At 38.4% G+C, this 21,148-nt stretch overlaps 1 protein-coding gene across 2 annotated transcripts in view; it reads left to right on the top strand.

The window, feature by feature from the left end:
• The window catches only part of ccbe1 (collagen and calcium binding EGF domains 1), a 36,158-nt gene that overhangs the window by 13,912 nt on the left and 1,098 nt on the right, over nucleotides 1–21,148 (top strand). Inside the window, exons 3-9 of one of the 2 annotated variants that reach the window (XM_010742408.3) lie at nucleotides 11,701–11,753; nucleotides 11,953–12,087; nucleotides 12,850–12,987; nucleotides 14,514–14,620; nucleotides 16,106–16,214; nucleotides 16,926–17,065; nucleotides 18,549–18,584. In XM_010742408.3, the coding sequence (XP_010740710.2) occupies nucleotides 11,701–11,753; nucleotides 11,953–12,087; nucleotides 12,850–12,987; nucleotides 14,514–14,620; nucleotides 16,106–16,214; nucleotides 16,926–17,065; nucleotides 18,549–18,584 (718 nt within the window). Of the gene's footprint in view, nucleotides 1–11,700; nucleotides 11,754–11,952; nucleotides 12,088–12,849; nucleotides 12,988–14,510; nucleotides 14,621–16,105; nucleotides 16,215–16,925; nucleotides 17,066–18,548; nucleotides 18,585–21,148 lie in introns of both variants that reach the window. The other variant, XM_027282284.1, reaches the window with a different exon arrangement.

Here is a 21,148-nt window from a genome sequence, read left to right as displayed (position 1 = left end):
TTTAGAGCCCTTTTTCATGGTACTTTAAACATTTCTTGTTAAATCATCAGGAGGGAAGTAGTGACACGGTAGACCGACTCTAACTACTCGAAGGTCTCAAGAACATCTGCTTTTTACATCTAAACCTTAAACCTTACATTTCTACATTGGGATGAAAGATAAACCTTTTAAAAAGCATATAATCTGTCATAAACTACTGTTGATTTTAGTTCACCTTTCAGAAGGCTAGTTCTTCAGGGACCAGTTTTCCTAAAATCCATTTTTCTTCTACTTTTTTTTTGTATCATTTGGGTAGTACAGCTATTCATATTGTAGTGTTTATTTTGTAGCAGATTGTTCTACACTGTTAACGTAATGAGCTGTTAAATCTGTGAATAATAACAAAGGCATTCAATTACTAATAATCCCTTCAAGATTCTTTAAACATTTCCCCCAAGTGGAAGTTGCATGCTTTCACAGCAACCTCAGTGTTTAGAGAGGATTGGTAATATCTGGCTTGTGTCCAGTACAGTGGTTTTCTTAGAAACACATGGAAGGAGTGATTGTGGTTTACTGTAACAGGCCACAGACAGCCGTGCTCTGTATAATTTCCTGAGGTGTCACTATCAGAGACATCACACACACCTCTGCACTTGTCCTCATATATTTAAATAAGAAAAAAAAAGTTTCTCAACTCACAATGTGACATAAAAGCAGACATATTTCATTATGGATTATTTCACATTTTATAACCCGTGGTCAGAGTCAAATCAGATTTGCTTGAGCCTGGTGCACCACTGAGAAAATGCAAGAAAGAGAAGCACGGGCCCAGTCGGCCTCTGTCATAGCAGACTGGTAGTATTTTAGCTCCAGCTGTCCACCACTTTCCTGCAGTGAGTCTCATTGAAAAAAAACAACCGTTTTGTTGGATTACCTTGCAGATGCCAGCACAGCGGGGATGCTGTGCATGGCCAGTGTAGCTGCTAACAGCAAATAGTTTAATAAGAAGAAATGTCCTTATTGCAAGTGACCCTTTTCAGCCACACGTTCAGTTGCCATGTATTATAACAGTAATTCATTCCTTATATGGCTTATAATTATTATTATTACGCCATTAGTCAGGCAAGCAGGAACACACATTTCCTGTTTGATTAATGTTATTGGCTCACTGTTGTGGACCTCACTAAGTATTTTTGAGCAGAACACAGGAATAGTTCTGGATTTTTGGGAAAAAAAACACTTTGTAGAAAGAGATGAAACGATTGATACCACTCTCATGGATTAAAGTGTTTTTCTCAAAATGTTAAACGATTTTAAGTCTATAGTAACCGCAATGACAGACTTTTGTATCACTACCAGCAACAGTTCCCTTTAACTTGTGACTGTGTTGTGTTGCTACACTCTGACAGCATATGTTCCTACTTTTATTTGACAGTTGCCATTCCTTCCTTTTTCCTTTTTGTCACCAGAGAGGAAATGAAAACAAAAGGGCAAGAATTAAGTTTAGAATTAGTGACATTAAATTGAGCGACGCATTTCCACAATTTTCAAACCAGACTGCTTGTTGTCTTAAAAATGAGGGGTCTCACCAAGGAGTATTGTACCAAAACTGTGCGACTGTCACGGGCTGTGAACACCGAGTTCAAACAGTCATTAACCAATAGGTTATGTTAATGTTGCGTGTTAGTGATCAAATGGGGCGCCATTATTTCTCTGGGCAGACATATATATGCCCTCACCCTGGATACAGATAAATAGCAATGCAGGGAGACATTTATTTTGAATGGAAGAGAGGGATATTTGTCAAATAAAAGGCTAACTGTTTCCTAATCGGACCAAAGACCAGGTCTCTGTAATGTCATTTTCCTTCCAGTTGCTTTGCTTGTGGCTTCCTCCCTGCATATCATTTATCACATTACCATCTACATGTGCATTAGGATTTCTTTCCCCAGGCTGTATAATCAATTAGATACTATATTTAGGATATTATATCTATATCTATGGTGTGGAATAGACAGATACATGTTCAGCTCTTTTGAGACTTGCCTCATTGGTTGTGGATTCCAGTGGGTTAATGTTGCTGTGTGCCTGCTGGATAGTAAGTTGTTGTTTTCTAACATGTCAGCCAAAACAGTTTAATAATGTGATGTCAGGGCTGTGTGTCTGGCAGCATGCCTTAGAGTTCTTCAGTCCCTCAGTGGCCAGAAATCTGTTAATGCAGCTTAAAATGCAGTTTTTCAAAGTGAATCCTCAAATAGTAACTGGTGGAGAAACTCTTAAGGTGCAACTATGTTGTAAGGTGTGTGGGTGTAAGTACATACACAATGTGCTTTCCAAAAGTCATTAATGCACTTAAATCTTCTATCTGGTGTCATCTTGATACAGCACCAGATACTATTAGCTATTAACATATTTCATTTGTGTTGTGGAGATATTGTGCCAATAACAACTAGCCTATTTCACCCTTTTCTTATAAATTAGTGTACTTGGATAAAGCTCTTGAACAGCTGAGTTGTTGTTGGACCCCTCAGTCTATGAATTGTCCCTTTAGTCTTTATGCTGAGTTATACTGCTAAGTGCTTTGGGGTTATAATACCACAACTGTTGTCTGTAATGGCCCTCCTCCAACAGACTGATATCAGCTTGTGGAAAATGATATTTCTCCAGCATCATTTACCTTTTACATCTCCAAAGAAATGTCTGTAATTATATTGTAATTACTGAAAATAGTACAACATATCTAGCATAGTTGAAGTAACAGCAACACATTTGGAAGAGGAATGTTTGTGCACTAAACGTCCGCCAGCATAGAGAAAATTATGGACTGCAACAACCCCTGATGTCCGACTCCTTTCTTTTCTGTGTTTACAGTAGTATTTTTAGCAGAATGAATGACCTTTCCAAGAATGTTTTTTTTTTCTTTCAGTCTAGAAGTTTGGAAAACACAGAGGTATCCAGGCATTCTGCAGATGTACTCCATGTACTTGTTTTTTTTTAATGTGTTCCTATAAACCTGTTCTCCTCCGAGTTGTTTTTTTGGGATATGTCACTGGCAGAAGTAAGTGTCCCTCTTAATATAATGCAGTTGTGTCTAGATCTGGACTGGCTAATGTGTTTCTTGACTTTATCTGCTGTTTGTCATGGAGACGAGTGTGTGCTTACAGAAGTTGGACACATTTTGACGCACTGGAGTTTTATTTCTAAATGACATAGTGTGATTTTCCACAACAAAGTCAGAACCAAGAGGCCTGAGTTTGATGTTTTTGTGTGTGTGTGTGACTGAAAGGGTATATTATATGACTGCTTTAAATATATGGTTATTAGTAACTTGATATTCTTTATTTATTGCATTTAGGTAGAAGTACATACAATGACCATGATGACCAAAGTAAGAGAGGGACATTTCAAGGACATTTTTGGTTCCGTACAAATGTTTTGCTCCTGTAACATTAATCAGTCAGAGAAACATATTTTATCTGATTGGAGTGAAGTGTGAAGTGTTTTAGTGACATTTGAATACACGATAATTCTTTGGAATACACTGCCAATACAGAGACTACAGGCATAATAAAGAAGGCACAACTAAGTTTATCCCAGCATTATATTACGTTATTCTCCATAAGTGCTCAGTGTTAAAATGTGCAACCTCATAGCAGAAATACAAAAATGTTTACAGTCTGGTATTTTCTGTATTACTTGTTGCCTGTTCAATTTAAATTTAAGTTACACATGGTTGCTTTGATTGACAGGTGGGTGCCCTTAAAGGTGTTTTATTTGAGCACCCAGACGTCGTTCAGCCCACCTTATGTCCAAAGACAATTCACATCTTTTCCTGATTTTTTTAAAATTGGCCAGGAGGTGGCAGAGGCAGGACTGCCAAGATCGCAGCGGCCAGAACAGCTTAAAAATGACAGTGGGGAGAGAGAGATTGGGAATGACATGCAGCAAAGGGCCACAGGTCGGATTCGCACCCTGGGCCGCTGTGGCCAGGACTGAGCCTTTGTACATGGGGCGGGTGCTCTACCAACTGAGCTAACTGACACCCCCTGTCTATGGTTTTTGTCTGACCGTACAAAGGATTTTCAGTTTACTATTATAAACGACTAAGAGAACCAAGAAATATTTGCTAGAATCCCAACACTAGGACATGGGACATGGGAGAAATGCATTCCTTTTAGATTAGTGACCATAGTTTACAGTTGAATAAGTATCTGGAGCACACAGAAGAGCATCAGCAGCTGCTGAACTGTAACTTTCTCATAAAAATGGAAATCAATTGTGAGGGTCAAACATTAAAGCACATGTGTTGCCTGATGCCTGGCTTAAAGAAGAGGAAATATATTGTTTTACTTTAACAGAAACAAATTCCAGCAAATTCAGATTTTCCTTCCTCCTCCCTCCTTCTTCTCTGTCCCACATTTATACCTGTGATTATCCTTTGAATCATTGCCCCATCATGTGTTTTCCTGACTGCTTGTTATTCTTTTTATAACCAAGGCAATCACTCTCATTCTCAGCTCTGGATTTCCTCAAGATAAGGATTAAACAAATTTTGTAACTGATAACTGAAAAATAGCTATTGAGTCTTCAGAACTGTTTCTGGGTTTTTGACAGCAGCGTTAGTTCATGTGACGTATGAGGGAACTGGACTAAAAATGTCCAACAGAGAATAACAAGTGATCCTGCTGTTTAGAGCTGACAGTGAGTGGAGCCTTGATCTTGCTAGTGAAGAGTACAGAAGTCTGCAGTATATCTGCAGAATGCATGAAAAGATGAACAGCTGTAGTCCAGCATGCCAATACCAGGATTCTGAAGGGAGAATTCAGTGAGGAGGCTACATCTGGACGAGCTAAAGGAACTGCAGGCTGGAGGGAAGTGTTGCAGTTTAGACAAAAGACTGAACATTGAAAAAAAGAATTTAGGCATTGTTGATGAGAAAACGTCTGATGAACAGATGGTTTTGTGCAAACATACTGAATGGGTTTTGCCTGTGTTGTAGGTTTTGCACAAGAGTCAGTTGACTAAAACCCAGGAGACACTACGGTCTCGTCAATAATGACATTGTAGATGGTGCCATCCTCCTGGGGAAAAGCGCAGCTTCTTCATTCTGTGATCTAGTCTAAGGTGGATGCCAGATTTTAATGACAATGTGCAAGGTGAGAGTGGGAAAGAAGAGATTATTATCATGAGCACAGCAATCTTTGAAAAGACATGGTGGGTAAAGGGTAGAGTATAGACAAATGAAGTCTGTAGATACTGAATATTGTATATAGAGGAGCAGATCAGCAGCTCTTGGACATCAACGCATTTTTTGCATGAGTATGTGTATGTGAAGAAAAGTGAAAAATGCCAATCACAACTCAAGATGGCATCTTTAGGTTGCTTGTCTCCCGACTAAATACCATTCCCAATGAGCAAGCTAATTAGCGCGAGCTTCACTGTGTCCTCCCCACTTTGACAAAATCTTCTCTTGAGTGGAATGCAGATATGTTATTGTATATCACTGGCAGCAATGCTGGACAAATAAGCCTCCATTGAGCAGACTGCATGTGTTGTCTCACAGCTGTGTGTTGTGTGTTTGTGTGACTGATACCCTTTAGTTATGTAATTGTTATCCTTGTTAGAGAGAAGGCCATGCTGGGATGTGAATGTGGGAAGTGGGCCTCTCATGTGGAGGTGCATGCATCTTCTTCATCCATGTACACTTTGACAGACTCGTACCATAGGTGCTTCTACTTAAACTTACTTACTTATTAAACTACAAGACAAAGTGAGGCCAGGCTGGTCCACCATGTTGGTTCAGGGGAGGTCCACTGTTTATAAGGTAATTAGAGTGCTTATGGTTCACCCCGGGTAACTGAGGTCAGACTAATCTATGTCTAGATTTCATGGGGGGCCCCTGTAAAATGATATGGATCAGTAGGCAAAATGAAATAACCTTTAAGTGAAAAAGGCACAGGTGGCAAAACAGTCTGTAATGTCCTGCTCATTCTGAACAAGTGCAGGACTCACAATGTAGTGTGTCTCAAGTTAAATGTCAGTCACCAAGCTTTTACTGTGTGTGTATGTGTGTGTGTGTGTGGGAATGTGAGTGCTAACTCTGCTCATTGATATTCTTGTAGAAAAGTGTCAAGAATACATTTGGGATATCTTTCCCCCCCTTGTTCTCTCTCTCATGAATATGAATGAAATCCACATGTGTTTTGAATCTGTTTGCTAATTTACATGATGTACATGAGCAACTAACAAACTTACATGGGAGTGTATTCTTAGCTGTTGTTATGAAAGGTGCCTGTGCGTCATCCCTCAGCATGATCGTGGTTTACCATTTGATTACCCATGCTTAATTTTTTTGGCAAGGAGTTAAACTGTTAAATACTAAAACAACAAAGACACCCTCACATCACGCTCTTTGACTGTCCCCTAGTGTGTCACTGTGGAGGGTGATTTCGATCTGAGCTGTTTCTGCTGTTCAAATAGTGTGAGAGGAGCTGGAGGTGGACTGTTAAATAGCTTTTTGGGAATCAATGCCAGACATTGACTCAGACAGTTGTTTAAATATAGACAGAGCTGTTTGGAAAGATTTATATCCTTTTCGATTTAAGTGTCCTGCAGAAGCTGGAGTCACACTTTTCATACACTTAACTTGGAACTCTTCATTGGAAAACATTACAATTTTACCTCAAGTAACTTACTATTCTGGAAACCTTAAACATTGCCACAACATGTCATTTGACAAAAATATCTCTAAAGCAGGCAATATTATGATGACTATAGTGAATTAGTTTAAATGTTACTGGACAATGCTATTTTAAACCAGATATTAAAAAACAAATGTCAAATGTCATCGCTAACAATTCATTTTCCCTTATATTATTATATAAATACATACATATACATAGATGTTTTGAAAACTCCAACTAGAGCACATAGAGGTAAGCATCTGGTATGTGATGAAAATGTTATTTTAATGTATCAGCAGTTTATCTCTTGAGACCCTCCATATCAAAGACCTGACAGGTTTCCCACCCCCCGACTATAAATCACATAGCTGGTTTGAGGTTATTTTATTGCTTTAGTGCATTGGCCTTCAGCTTCATATCCATCACCCAGAGACTTTACAAGGCATGTTGTTTTAACTTGTAGACAGGTCATATCATTACCATCTTGGTTCCGGGTGTCTACCTCTCCTGGTCTGGCTGTTTTCATGCCTGTGTGTCGAAATAAAATAAAAATGTTATCATAGGGACAACATAAGAAATCAACTATTCTAAATTAAATCAATTTGTATAAATGGGAAAATGGCAGACTCATTGTGTTTTAAAAGTGCTTTAATCTGCAAAGTAACCAAACATCACTTAAATTTAAGACTTGTTTATTTAATGATATAATGAGTGGATAGATAGATAGATAGATAGATAGATAGATAGATAGATAGATAGATAGATAGATAGATAGATAGATAGATAGATAGATAGATAGATAGATAGATAGATAGATAGATATACTATACATAATAAAATATCAAAGTAGCAATAGTAAATAAAATATATTGTGCAAAAATATATACAGCAAATTGGCAGTGTTGATTTGTGCAAGGTAAGAAGGGCGAAATGTGCAGTGACTGTAAATTATGACCGGAGTTTTTAGCTTTTATTATACAGTGTGATGGCATTTGGCAGGAAAGATTTCCTGTATCTGTCTATATCATAGGGCTAATAAGCATTTCTCTGAATAATTTAATAAAGCAACAGTTGAGTAAAAATGAACTTCAACACACACATATGGATTCTGTTTCCATTGGATGTTGTCCTTCATGATCTTCTGGAGACGGACATAGATGTTTGTTTTCTTATAATTGTTCAACTAACCGTGGTTATTTTGCAAAGCTGACATGAAATTACATGATATATTGGGTCACACAAGAAACCATCCTGAGATCAACTCTCCCAGAGTGTCCAAGTCAAGCTTCTCCCATTCACAAACACCACAACGTGTGCTGAAATGTAATTGAATTGCACAAATTGAACAATTTTCCACAGATTGACATGCACTGGAACATTTTACAGTACCACAACAGTAGAAAAAACTTGCAGTATTTACATGCTTTATAGACACCCTACATTTCTAGAACAATCGTTGGGTGTTCCAGTAACTACCTTTAGCAATCCAAAGAAAATAAATTCCAAACATACTGAATAGCTTATTAATAAGACTAATGCCTTGTTTAGACCTGGTATTAACATGCATTTGGGTTATCTGATCACAAGTACACAACTATAAGTATGTTTGTTCACAGATGGCCTTAAATCTGTCTACACATGCGTCTCTTTTTTTTTTGATTGTGTACATGTTCCTGTTTGCAAAGACCAAATGCAGTGTAGTTTTTAACCAGCAGCTCATAAGTAGTAGCCAACACACTAGGACAAACAGACACAATATTTTTTACCCAGAAACTTAGTAACTTAATGTAAAGTATAACATCTGCTGAATTTTCAAAAAGGCCCAGATAATTAGTTTCAAAGTTCCAAAATTTCAATAGTTCAATAAGAGTTTAGGAACTTTGCTGTGACAAACTGACACAATGCTTTTTTACAAAGAAAGAAACGACTTAATGTATTGCATTTAACACAGAGTTTACAATAAGGCACAAATGCTTTTTATTTGATCAAAATTGCGCAATTTATTTATTTTTTAAAGGGAGTGTGGGGATATTGCAGTTCTTAGTTCAGCATTGGAACCATTTAAAATGGGCAGCGTGTTCACAGACATCTGCTGCTTTGGCAGGTAAGAGAGCCCAAACACAAAATAATTTGCATTACATTAGGCAGTCCTTCAATGTGGCTCAAGACAAATTGCGTACACACTGCTGAAAGAATGCGGTCACAAGCAGCTCTCGTCTGAGCGGTGGGTTCTCAATGCATCTTGGTCACTACACATCCAAAACTACAGGAACCACAAGACTGGTGTTTGGCTGTTTTCTGGTTCAAATGTTGAATGCCAGTAGTGAATGTGGATAATGAAAACAACATTAAGGAAGTTGAAGAAAGAGTCAGCGACTCCAGCAAGAGTTTATCTGTATGTAGCTTTCAAATAAAAGTGTCCAGGTGCGTGCATGAATCATTAATTGTGTAAATCAACAATGGATGTCAATCAGGTTCAGTATTTCAGTATATCAATATATCAACAACTCTCAACTTTGTATAATCACATAATGGAAGACCACAATAAACACATGCAGTTAATGAAACGTACCAACACCAGATCAAACAAAAAATCTCACAAACAACACAGGGATCCTCGGGCCATGTGTTGAACATGGCCCAAGTGGTCATTATTCCTCTTCTAGATTAACCACAGGAGCTGCAGCACTGATAGACTTTTAATGTTCTTCAGTATAAACCTCAGGTGCATTATGGTCCCTCTTTAGGTAGTAAATATTCAGTTGTGGGAGTGAATAAGTACTTGACTACTGTGTATATCTTGCGCCCATCAAAATGGCTGTAAAAACAGTGGACCATAGATTAGATTGCAGTGGTGCAGAGTCAGTGATTTACTTTGTTTGACTAGGATTATATTTCTGATGATGTTCTTGCAAAAGCACGACCTTTTCATAGATGGGTCATTGGATTTAAAAATAGAATTGGAAGTAGCAAATGGAAACTCTTAATGTAATAAGATGAGAAACTGAAATGAAGGCATCATTGGTTTCAAAATGTTGCCTATTACTGTGTCTCTAATGGGCCATTTAAGAGACTGATCTCAGAAATTAATCTGAAATCTGTCAGTTTCACTGTCCTCGGATAACATAGTTTGCTCTTGTTTTTCCACAGCATTTCCTTAAATAATTTCCTTGTGTATCACATGCATCATTATCCTAAAGAGCAAGAACTTTAAGTCACGCTAGCCACATGGATTTAGGGATGGCCTGTCTTGGTCCACCACAACTCTTTTATGGATTGAAATTGTGCACAGAGATTCATGGTTCCTGGAGGGTGAATCTGACTTTGTTTGCCCGCTGTCTTTTCCAATTGCACCATGATGAGGTTCATGTGTTTAAGTGATGGATTGCATTGAAAATTGTTACGCACATTCATGTTCCTCTCAGGATGAATCAGTAACTTTGGTGAGCCCAGAACTCATCAGGTCAAGTCTTTAATTTACCTGCAAAACCAATCACATCAGCTTTAGGATGCATGACACTCTAATCCAAGATTTTGATGGTCAGCCTTTGCTAAACATCACCATGTTAACATTGTCATAGCTCAGGCTCACAGAGCTGCTAGCATAAACTTTTCTCTAGGCTTGGTTGATCACAGATTAATGGCGTAGAATAAATGAATAATTTCATTGTGTTTGAACGCTGAGGAGGAAGAAGAGCTCTCATTACATGAAATTACCAGACAGGCCAATAGGAATGCCTTGATCACCATAACTCGTGAATTAAAGCTGTTAAGCATGATCTTTTTCAGTTCCATTATCAAAGTGCCTGTGACTGCACTATATTCCCATGACTTCATGGTGTATTTAGATTTTTTTTATCACCTGGTAGCACTTTTCCTCAGAGCTGAGTGTGAGTGTTTTACCTCATGATGATGTGACTTGTGCTGATTAAAAAATATTGCACCAATGTGTTATGAGATGGTGCGAATAAAACACAGATGAGGGAAGAACAAATGCAACAGGAAAGATGTTAAAGGAGAGATCATTAGTTTGTTGCTTCACATTATCTCATCAAGTTATTTTCTCTCTCACCTACAAACACAGCTGTTAACCATTTGGATAAAGTGTGATCCGATTTATCATGGTCTTTATAAATTGAAATACAATCTGAGTGTGGATGTTTGGATTCGAATGAAAAACTTGAAAACCTTTCAACAGCACTGTGAACTCAGTTTCTTTCCTGCTGACTTGTATCCTTCTTTCCTTTTTAAATTCTCACTGTAGTGAGTCCCCGGGACCCGTTGTAGTCTTAAACACGTGTGTGATGTTATATGAATATGGTTATATTCATGTATTTCGAAAATCAATTAGAATGTAACAAAACATTTGGACCTGAAAAACTATTTAAATATTCCTATTAGTCTTCCCATTATCTTCTATTTCCCAGTGATCCACTCAGATCACTTCATGTACCTTCATTGCTTCAAAGCCCCCTTTCTCCACTTCTGGCTTATGACAGCCTGTTTTGAATAATTCTCCAGTCAAACTGAACACTTTAAAGTTTCTTGGCTTACATACCGATGTAGATTACCCCAAGAATATTTATCAGTTATTACTAGCTTCAGCTTCATCTAGTAGAGCGTGCATCCCATGTACTAACATGTGGTTAACACCCATGTTAACGTGTCCTTTCAGATTTTAATGCAACAGAGATGCAGAACGTACCTTGCAACATCAATTGAGTTCAGTATTTGGCCAGTAATGAAGAATTAAAAAGAGAAACAGGAAATGCCACTGAGTCAGCATAGTCAACATGACGGGGGATTTTTAACTGAAATTCAATACAGTGTCATCAGGCATGAACAAACATGAAACAGCAGGCTAGACACAGCAATGAGACCTGCAGACAGCAGTTAGTGTGTGTGCGTGTAGCTTTGCCACATTAATCTTCATGAAGATGTTTCCCACATTCACAGACACAATTGTAAAAACAGACAGAATGTTACATGTCAAACATTATGGAAACGTTTTGAATTATGTCAATTTGATATTTTACAGAAAGAAGTGCTGCAAGGGCTTCAAGTTTGTCCTGGGCCAGTGTATTCCTGAAGGTAGGAAATCTGTTTGGATGTCTGTCTTGTGTATTTGTGATTGTTTTGGATTTCCCTCTCATTGTGTCCCATAAGGTCTTTAGTCCTTTCACATACTTTATCTCAACTCACTGACAGTTTAACAACCAAGATGTTGATGAGATTCCCACTTGTGTTTTCTTGTGTTCATGCTGATGAGATGCCTCATCTATTTCTGTAGACTATGATGTGTGTACTGGCGCCCCCTGTGAGCAACAGTGTACTGACCATTTTGGTCGAGTGGTGTGCACCTGTTACCCCGGCTACCGCTACGACCGCGAGCGCCACCGAAACAGAGAGAAGCCCTACTGTCTAGGTGAGACATTAGCACATTGACATTATTTGTCTTTAAAAATTATGTTAGGAGTATATTTTGGCCTTTCCTGTCTATTAGAGACACTCTTTACTATAGATTAGGAGTGTGCCATATATTATTATACTTTTTATTTATAAGTAAATATTCCAACTTGCCAACCATTAAGCACAGCAACAACAAGCATGGCTGAAATTGAAGGTAACATCGCTCCAAGTTAGTTCCACAAAGGGGAGCAACTTCCAGAGTGTGGAAGTGGTTTGGTTACAAAAGATACATGTAAATGTTGTGTAGTGTAAGAACAACCGAAACAACAAAAGGGGACATTACAACAAACATATGTCACCACCTTAAGCAGAAGCATCTGACTGAGTATGAGGAAATTGAGGTTTAATTGTGCTTCATATACTTCCCCATAATTCACTCATCATTATTAGTTTGGTGTCCTTTTCCTGCTTGTTTTCTTTCATCTGAATCAATCTGTATACAGTGGATAAAGGCTGAGAATTGTATTGTATATGTATGTACTGCATATCATAATTGTCAATTACATTACAGTCATATGTGGAATATGTGATGAATTTTTACATTCTGCGATCTAAATTTACGTCAGGATGGTGTTAACGGTGTACGATTGTGTAAGATACCTTCAGTTTCTGCAGGTTGAAAGTTGATAGTGTCTGCATGTTAAGGAGTAACGTTGTTGTCTTTCTTTAATTTGCTTGCTGTCCCTTGTCTGTCTCCACCTGTCACTGCAACATATAGACATTGACGAATGTGCAGGCAAAAACATGACTGTGTGCTCTCAGATCTGCGTCAATTCTGTGGGGAGCTACAGGTGTGAATGTGAGAAAGGCTATTTCCTGGAAGAAGATGGAAAAACATGCACCAAGGGGGAGAGAGGTGAGAAATTTATTTTTACTCAGATGTTTTCTCTTTATTCAAGGGCACCTTTGACTGTGATGTGGGGCTGACCGCATATTACTTGGTGTGTGTGTGTGTGTGAGAGAGAGAGAGAGAGAAAAGGAGATGGAAGTACTGCAAACATAGACACCTGGTAGTCATTACACATCCCAGCTCCTTGTGAATGTCAGAACAGCTTTGTCTCTCAAACATACCGCTGCCCCCATGACCCTTGATTGTCTCTGATTTGCTGTATGCATTTGAGGAAAGCATCACGATTCCGCGATAGTTGTCTTTTTTTTCCCCCAGATTCAGTTGCCAATGAAGCAGTCAGGGGCTGCAGATTTGCTGCTTCCTCCCATGAGTTTATCTTCCATTACCTCCTATAATATTTCAGGAGAAGCTGGAGAGTGAGAAACTACGGTGCATATAGTCATGCCCCTGCTTGGTGTCATGCTGCTTTGTAACGTAGTAGGGAAAATAGTATCCAGACACTTTCACTCATCCACAAAATATATGCATTCATAGAGTAACTGCTGGTTAGAGACAAAACCAGGAGATGTGATATCTTTTTATGTTGTTCTTTCTCTGTACAGGATTGTGCAACTTTATTTCTTAAACTTTTCAACATTTCAGCGTGGTTTCTGAATAAAGAATGTTTTTTTTTGTTGAAAAAATCTTTACCAAACGATGACAGAGTCACTGGAGTCTTTTCAATAAGCTTTACTTGCAGCAAGGAGTCAATACAAGCACTTGTCTCAGAACAAGATTGACTGCCGAGTTCTCTCAGCAGTACGTTTTTAAAGCAGTTGATAAGTATGATTTTGAAACTTTATTGAAATATTATTGTCTAAATATGGTATCACAACATGTGTTTGCATATCTATCTATGGCACGCAATGCTTCCTGAAAAGCTGGTGCAATAGTTGCAACAGTTTAACAAAACACATGAATACATTTTTCTAACATTTCTCAACACCCCTATCTTTTCATCAGTGTTCAAATATGTAATTATACTGCAATGATTTACCTCCAGCAGAGGCATTAGTCAGACATTAGCTCTGCACTAGTCTCCCACAAGGCTGTGACACATTTACTAGACAACCGTCATGTCTAAATCAAGAATTCGAAGTGACCCACAACGCTCAGGTTTCATAAATGACAGTGTTACAGAGTTATCCTGCACTGTATAAGTCACTCATCACATAAAAAACAGTTAGCTCACACAGTTGGCAACAACCCATCAAACTGTCATCATACAAGCCCTGTGAAAAATGATTGAAAATGATTGATTGCCTTAGAATATAATGGTTATAGTATAGTTAAAAATAGTTTAGTAATGAAAATTCATTTTATTAGGATTGCTCTATCACCATTTGTAGTATTTGCCCAAATCATACAAAATCTGTCAGTATCCATCTATTTAGTAAACAAGGTCATTGATTATGTTTTTTTTTTCTACTTCTGTGCAAAACTTTTTCTGGGAACTCTTGTCACAGAATTTTTTTTTTTCAAATTCCCAGCAGTGCATCTCTTTGAGAAGTCTGACAATGTGATGAATGCTGGAACTTGCTCAGCCACGTGTGACGATTTCCTCCAGATCAAGATGTCCGTCCTGCAGCTTAAACAAAAGGTAAGGGGCTGAAAAATAACAACAGAAACACACATTTCTATCTTACAAATATAAATTTTACTCTATACAATGTAGTACAATTTACTCTATGCATTGGGTTGCGGACAAAATAAAACAATTAAAGACGTCACCTACGGTGATCAACGTCATTTTCTGATATTTTATGGAGCAAACAACTAATCAATTAATTGATAAAATTATTGAAAGATTAAACAATAATGAGAATAATTGATATTTACAGCCATAGCTGTAACACTACACTATTTTTAAATCATAATTCTGCGTCCTGCAGTACTTTATGGTTGATTGCAGAAAGGCTCCAGTGAGCATTAAACACACCTTCTTGATTGAGCTGAATGTAAATATCTGCAGAACTGCTCTGTTTCTTTATCACCACCTAAAGATCTCCCTTTATCTCCAAGGAGTCCATACCTGACAGTATTTCAGAAACAACAACAGGCAGATTTTTACAGCTCTGTTGAGATTTACTGTAACGCTTTATTTCCCAATAAAAAAATGTCTGAAAAAACTTTACTCATTGTAGCTGGGAGAGGTCTTCCATAAGTGTTGTGTGAAACTCAGCAGTGGGCTTACATTTCCCTCTGTGTATTCACAGGCATCTGAACCTATCTGAGCACGAGTCTGTCAACAGTGGCACTCAACACCCTCGGCTGTAGCACATTATATATTGCTTCCAGCTGTGTGGTCTAAGTGCTCTTGTGGCTATTCTCTATATAGCTCTTTCTTTTATGTTAATGTATTAATAAAACATAATGAAAATACTGTATGTGCTCGGTATATATCATTACAGTATATAAGGGGGCATATTCTAATTTATTCACATCAACTGAAGGTTATGAATTTAGGATCACGCTGTGGTTCAAACACCTGTGCCCAAGGTCACAGGCTACAGTTTGCATAATGCTCACTGATCAGCAGCTGAACCATGACCTTGCTTTGTGTTTGCGTGTGTGTGTGCTTTTACATATGCTTCTATGTCTGTGCGCATGAATTCTGATCTGTGTGCCCTTGCAACATAGCAAGGTCTTTGACATGTTTCCCTCTGGGATTGTCAGATCCACATGATGTTATACCGAGATCAAAGATAACTTTTCCCAAGGATGCCACTTAGCATCCAGAGCAGGAACTCTCCTGATCTTGCTGAATAATGCAGAGGGGTTGCTTGGCCCTCCATCTGTCTGGGTTACAGCTTTCATCTTAGGCGTGGGTATATAATTTCAACATAATTTTACTTGAAGTTGGCCCTTCAGTGTGTAAGGAATGTCAACCAAATGAAGAAATTGCTTAGGTATGCATTTGGATGTTTGACATCACTTCCAAATTAAGGAAAAAAAGCTTTTATCCCATGAGAGATGTATTTTTTTTGGCTATGATCTTTATTCAATATATCATTCATCTCATTTTTGTTGTTGACTTCTCATTGACCTGCTCACTCAGTCATCTTTTTCTGCATTCTAATTCAAGATGGCCATGCTGTCAAACAGTGCTGATGTCCCAGAGCAGATGACCAGCGAGAAAATCCTGACATCGCCCATATTTTTACCAGGGCCTCCAGGTCTCCCTGGCCCTCCAGGTAAAACACATGAAGCTAAAACTAATAAAACAGTGTCAGACTTTGCATAAAGAAACTGGCCTGCATCCAGCAGGGATGTATGAAGCACTAAACAAAAAGTAAAGCAGAGGCTGATGCGAATGTCATTATTTTTGCAAGTCATAAAACAAACTATTGGACATTTTAAAACTTTGACCTGATGATGGTGCCCAATAAAAAGTTAAAGGATCACAAAACTTATTACCATTCATCACAAAGGGGGCATGAATATATGTACCAAATTTCATGGTTATCTATTCATTAATTAATTCATAATTTATTCATGTTGTCGACACATTTCACTCAAAACCGCACATATAAGTAAAGTCAGAGGACCACTAAAGTCATCAGGATTCATCATCCAGCAGCCAAGAATGTCAGTGCAGCATTTAGTGCCAATGTGTCCGTTAGATGTCAAGATTTTTCATCAGATAAGTGAAACTTAGACCTGCTGGTGGCACCAGAGGAATAGTCAGGGGAGTTGAATTTCATGGCATTTATAGTTCTTAAGATATTTCAGTCTGGAACAGAGTGGACCGACCATCTGACCAACATCTCTGGAGCCACGGCACAATCATGGCTAAAAAGAGTATTTAAATCTATTCTGGAAAAGTCATCATACAGTCTGTGTCTGACCCCTTTTTTTGGGTTTAGTTCTTTTTAGTTATCTAATATCGGTCTGGAATGTTTTAGGAGATCCAGGACCAGAGGGCCCTCCAGGACTTACAGGATTGTTGGGGCCTCCTGGGCCTCCTGGTCCCAGGGGCTTTATGGGACCTATTGGACCCACACCAGACCTGTCCCACATCAAACGAGGCCCCCGAGGACCTGTGGTCAGTTAATATATGCCCTTTTTTTCACAGATGTAAATGTGTTTTGAATCTGCACATCCCAAATGAAAGAAATGTAATAATAATAAATAAATATTGCATTTTATATACATTAGATGTATTTTATTCCTCATATATAACAGCACAGGCTTTCAATCAGCAAGTATGAGGGTGTGTGTTCTGACTGTGACCTCCACTGCTCTGAGTAATACTTGGATACAGTACACCAGCCTCTTACATCGATCTTTGTCTTTGATTTCTGTTGGTTCAGTTCCACACTTCTGCTTCGTGTCACACGGCAAAATTACTAAATTAATCTGGATGACGGCAATGGATGCAGTAAAACCTGGAAATACTTTTGACTATGTTTCATATTGTTTGGGATTATAGTTTTACTCGCAAAAAGGATTCAGATAATATTACCATCCTGCACTGTGAGACACACCTCAGGAGAGCAGTGATTGATTTATCTATTTATCTATGAAGGGAGCGTGAGTAGGACGCAACCAACTGACAGATTTCAGAAACCATCCCGACACTCACCCTCTTAAAGAAACGCACACATTTTCTGGGTGAAAAAAGGGATGACACATGGTAATGGCAACAACAACAGAGAAGGCTGAATCCATTTACAGCTTTGGTTGTTTTCCTTGGCTCGCTCGTGTTCTTGTACAGCGCTCAGTCTTGCCTGCGAGTGTGAACCTTCTTTTTTAAAGTGTGGGATCTGAATCAAGAATGTGCAGGATGTGGCCATGGAGACATATTTCTAGTTTTGAGTATTTATGCAATCTCGTTATTGATAAATCAGACCATCAACACTTGCATTCAATCAGAACATGAGCTGCATGATGCCAAACCAAGTCTAGAACATTGTTTTTACAATGAAAAGTGACCTATTACATACGTGACAGTTGGATGTGTGTCTTAATTCACAACTTTTTATATTCAGGACCTGTTAATACATTTAATCAGTGCACATGCTAGTGAAGTGTGACAAGAAGTGAGTTGTTTTTCTCACCACACTAAAACCTGATTAGACTCACCATGTCACATGCACATCTTGACTGCATGTCAGGGTTTCAGAGATGATGAATGTTGCAGTGTGTGACTCACAGACTTGGTACCGATCATATTAATATTGGCCCGGCTCCCTATACAATGTCTTCACACTTCTTTAACGATGACTATCCCAGGAAAGAGATCAAAGCACACCAAGCTGAAGTCACTCAGAAATGGCTTGGAGGCAGGCACAAAGTTAATTATGAATAATCGTTGTTGATAGAGCATGATGAAGATGTCGGGTTTGAATTAAAAACATTTCAAATAAACTTATTTTCTTTGAAACAACCTCTGATACAAAGTCACATACATACTCACATTCATGGGCTTTATAGTATCCAGTAAACCTGACATGTATATCTTTGGAGTGCGAAAGGAAACTGACTCAAACATGATTGAAACAGCAGTTATTTTTTTCGTTCAACAGGGGTTTCCAGGAGCTCCGGGAAAAGACGGCTTAAAGGTGAGACCACATGCTATTTTGTCATTTTCAAAACGTAACTTTTCCACAAGAGGAAACTATCTTTTTTTTTTTTTTACTGTGTAGAACAGGAGTCGCTTCAGGCAGAGGAGTCATTCATGTTGGCAGCAGAATTAGACTCTTGGCTCAATGAACATGGCCTCTATCAAAGGAAAGATAACAAAGTTGGTGCCGAAGGTTCAAAAGTACTAACGAGATACATTTGGCTCATGTGCCAACACCTTGTCTGTCAAAAGATATTTCGCAATAGCTAAATTGTTCTCAACCTCAACAGATTTTTACAGAGTGAAAACCACAAGGCAGGTACAAATCCTCAGCTTGAGTTTGTCCTTGCAGATGATTCGATCACTGCAAGTTGTTACAAGTTGAGAGAGGAAGACTGGTGGGCCAAGCAGCAATTTTAAATCTCTTGAGTATTGTAGTAAAAAAAGAAACAAAAGAGCATGATTTGATAGAATAGCTTCTCATGAACACAAGCAGAGCATTATTTTTAGTATCTGAGTAGCTGTATAGGTTCAAATAATTGAATCTTGGATCAAACCTGCAAAGTTGTAGCTTCTTAACCCAACTTGAGATGATGTTTACATTTTATCAGAGGATCTCTATCAGAGGATTTGTTTGGAGTGATATAATCTCTCATGAACATGATTTATCTCACCTGCAAACAAGTTTTTTCCGAGCTGAGGCCAACAGCCAACAGTCTTTTCAAGTGGCATGCATTATCTTCCTGACCATCTCTGTGTTATCGCGGTTGTCTGATTATCCCATGGATTTTGTGAACAGTGCCATGTACATTATCTGACATGAGGCAGTAACCTTTTTTTTTTAAAGTAATTGGAATGTTTTTTTCTAAGCCTAAGGCAAAGTGTTAAAAAAAGAGGCTCCAGTAAATGTTTAAGCCTCAGATTAAGGAGACACAGTGCAAATTTAAGCCTGGTTATAGTGACATATGATTTTGTGTTTTTGACATTTGTATGAAAATTCTCTGTCCAAATCAAAGACCAGCTTAGGTCAGAAAAATACAATGGCAACAATGGTGGTGCAAAGATGAGCTGAGGCTTTTTGAAAATAAAGGTCAACTTCCTTGAAAGGCGGTTGAAGCTCTCTTCATCCAGCAGGATGTCAGAATCAACAGAGCTTCAAGTGAAGGTAGTTTGGACAGTTAATATATGGCAGACTTGAAAATAACATCAGACCTAAAAGTAACAAAACTATAATTTAAATCATACAAGAGACCTCCTAGGAGATGAGATCTGCAACCTGTGGTTAGTTATGGCTGACTTAATACTTATTACAGCATTACTTGCTTGTTTTTTCAAGATTATTGTGATTTTGGTCAATAATGATACAACAATGATACGTTTTTGTGTAACACTGACTAAGGGATGTATAAGGTATAAAAGCTGAAGAGATCCTGGTCTTGTATTGGCTCTTGGATCTGTTTGCTTAGCTTGTACATCACGTATGGAACAACTTAGGTGCTTCTGCTTTATTGACCTTGTACCTTGGTATTCTTTGGGTACAGCTGGGATGTTTGTGTGGATAGATTAGAGGGTGATGGTAATCTGTCTCTCTGAGTAACAAATCCAAACCATCTGCCAAAACACTCACAGCCCCAGTGTGACCCTGAGCCCAGCTAACAACCACAGTAGTCAGGTCAATGTGCGTGTGTGTGTGTGTGTGTGTGTGTGCTACTGTACTGTAGGTCAACAGGCTCCCATGATATTTCACAGTTAGGCTACATGTACTGTATGTTTAGTATTATATGGACAGCATGTACTCTGTCAGATTTTAGGAAATGCACTTTTTATTTGCTTTCTTGTTGAAAATTAGATCAATACCACTCCCATGTCTCTGCTGCATGAAGCCACAGAATGCGACTTTTATATCTACAGAGGAGTCCACCATGTTGAACCGCCATGTTTCTACAGTAGACCAGAATAAACAAACAAACACGAACTTCATGTGTTCTGTGGCCACTGTAGTTTCTCCTTTACACTAGCAAGGTGAAGTTAGGTGAGGTGGTTGTAATCAGCTGCTTACACAGGTGCCACTAAATCTTACAAACTGGCCCTTTGAATCCGTACACAAAACCAAATCATAATGACAGGTTGTGGTTTTACAGGGAGTTACGTCCTTAAACTATTTGTATAGTCATATAGGCTCTGTGCGCAGTGACTGGTTTACAAGAAATAGTTCCAGCACTGAGCTTCCCATAAAACCCTGACTTGTCTATTTATATTTCAGGCTGGTGAATGAATTACATAAACAAGATACAACAAGATGCATTCTTCATGCTAAATTAAGATAATCGCCTATCAGCTGCAGTGCCACATTTGACACGCAGACACAAAAGTAGTATCAGCCTTCTCATCTGACTTTGGGCAAGAGTGAATGAGCATATTTCCCAAAATATCAAACCAGCCCTTTGGCTGTAATACAAAATCTAGTCTGATTTTCTGTCCAATATCTAATCTAATCTCTGATTCTGATTACACAGTACATTTCTTTAAAATTATATGCTCACTATTTGTGGTTACCCTCAT

The sequence above is a fragment of the Larimichthys crocea genome, chromosome IX (genome assembly GCF_000972845.2).
Source record: "Larimichthys crocea isolate SSNF chromosome IX, L_crocea_2.0, whole genome shotgun sequence".
NCBI lineage: Eukaryota > Metazoa > Chordata > Actinopteri > Sciaenidae > Larimichthys > Larimichthys crocea.
The sequence above is the reverse complement of the archived record's forward strand: the minus strand, read 5'-3'. Positions and strand labels throughout refer to the sequence as shown.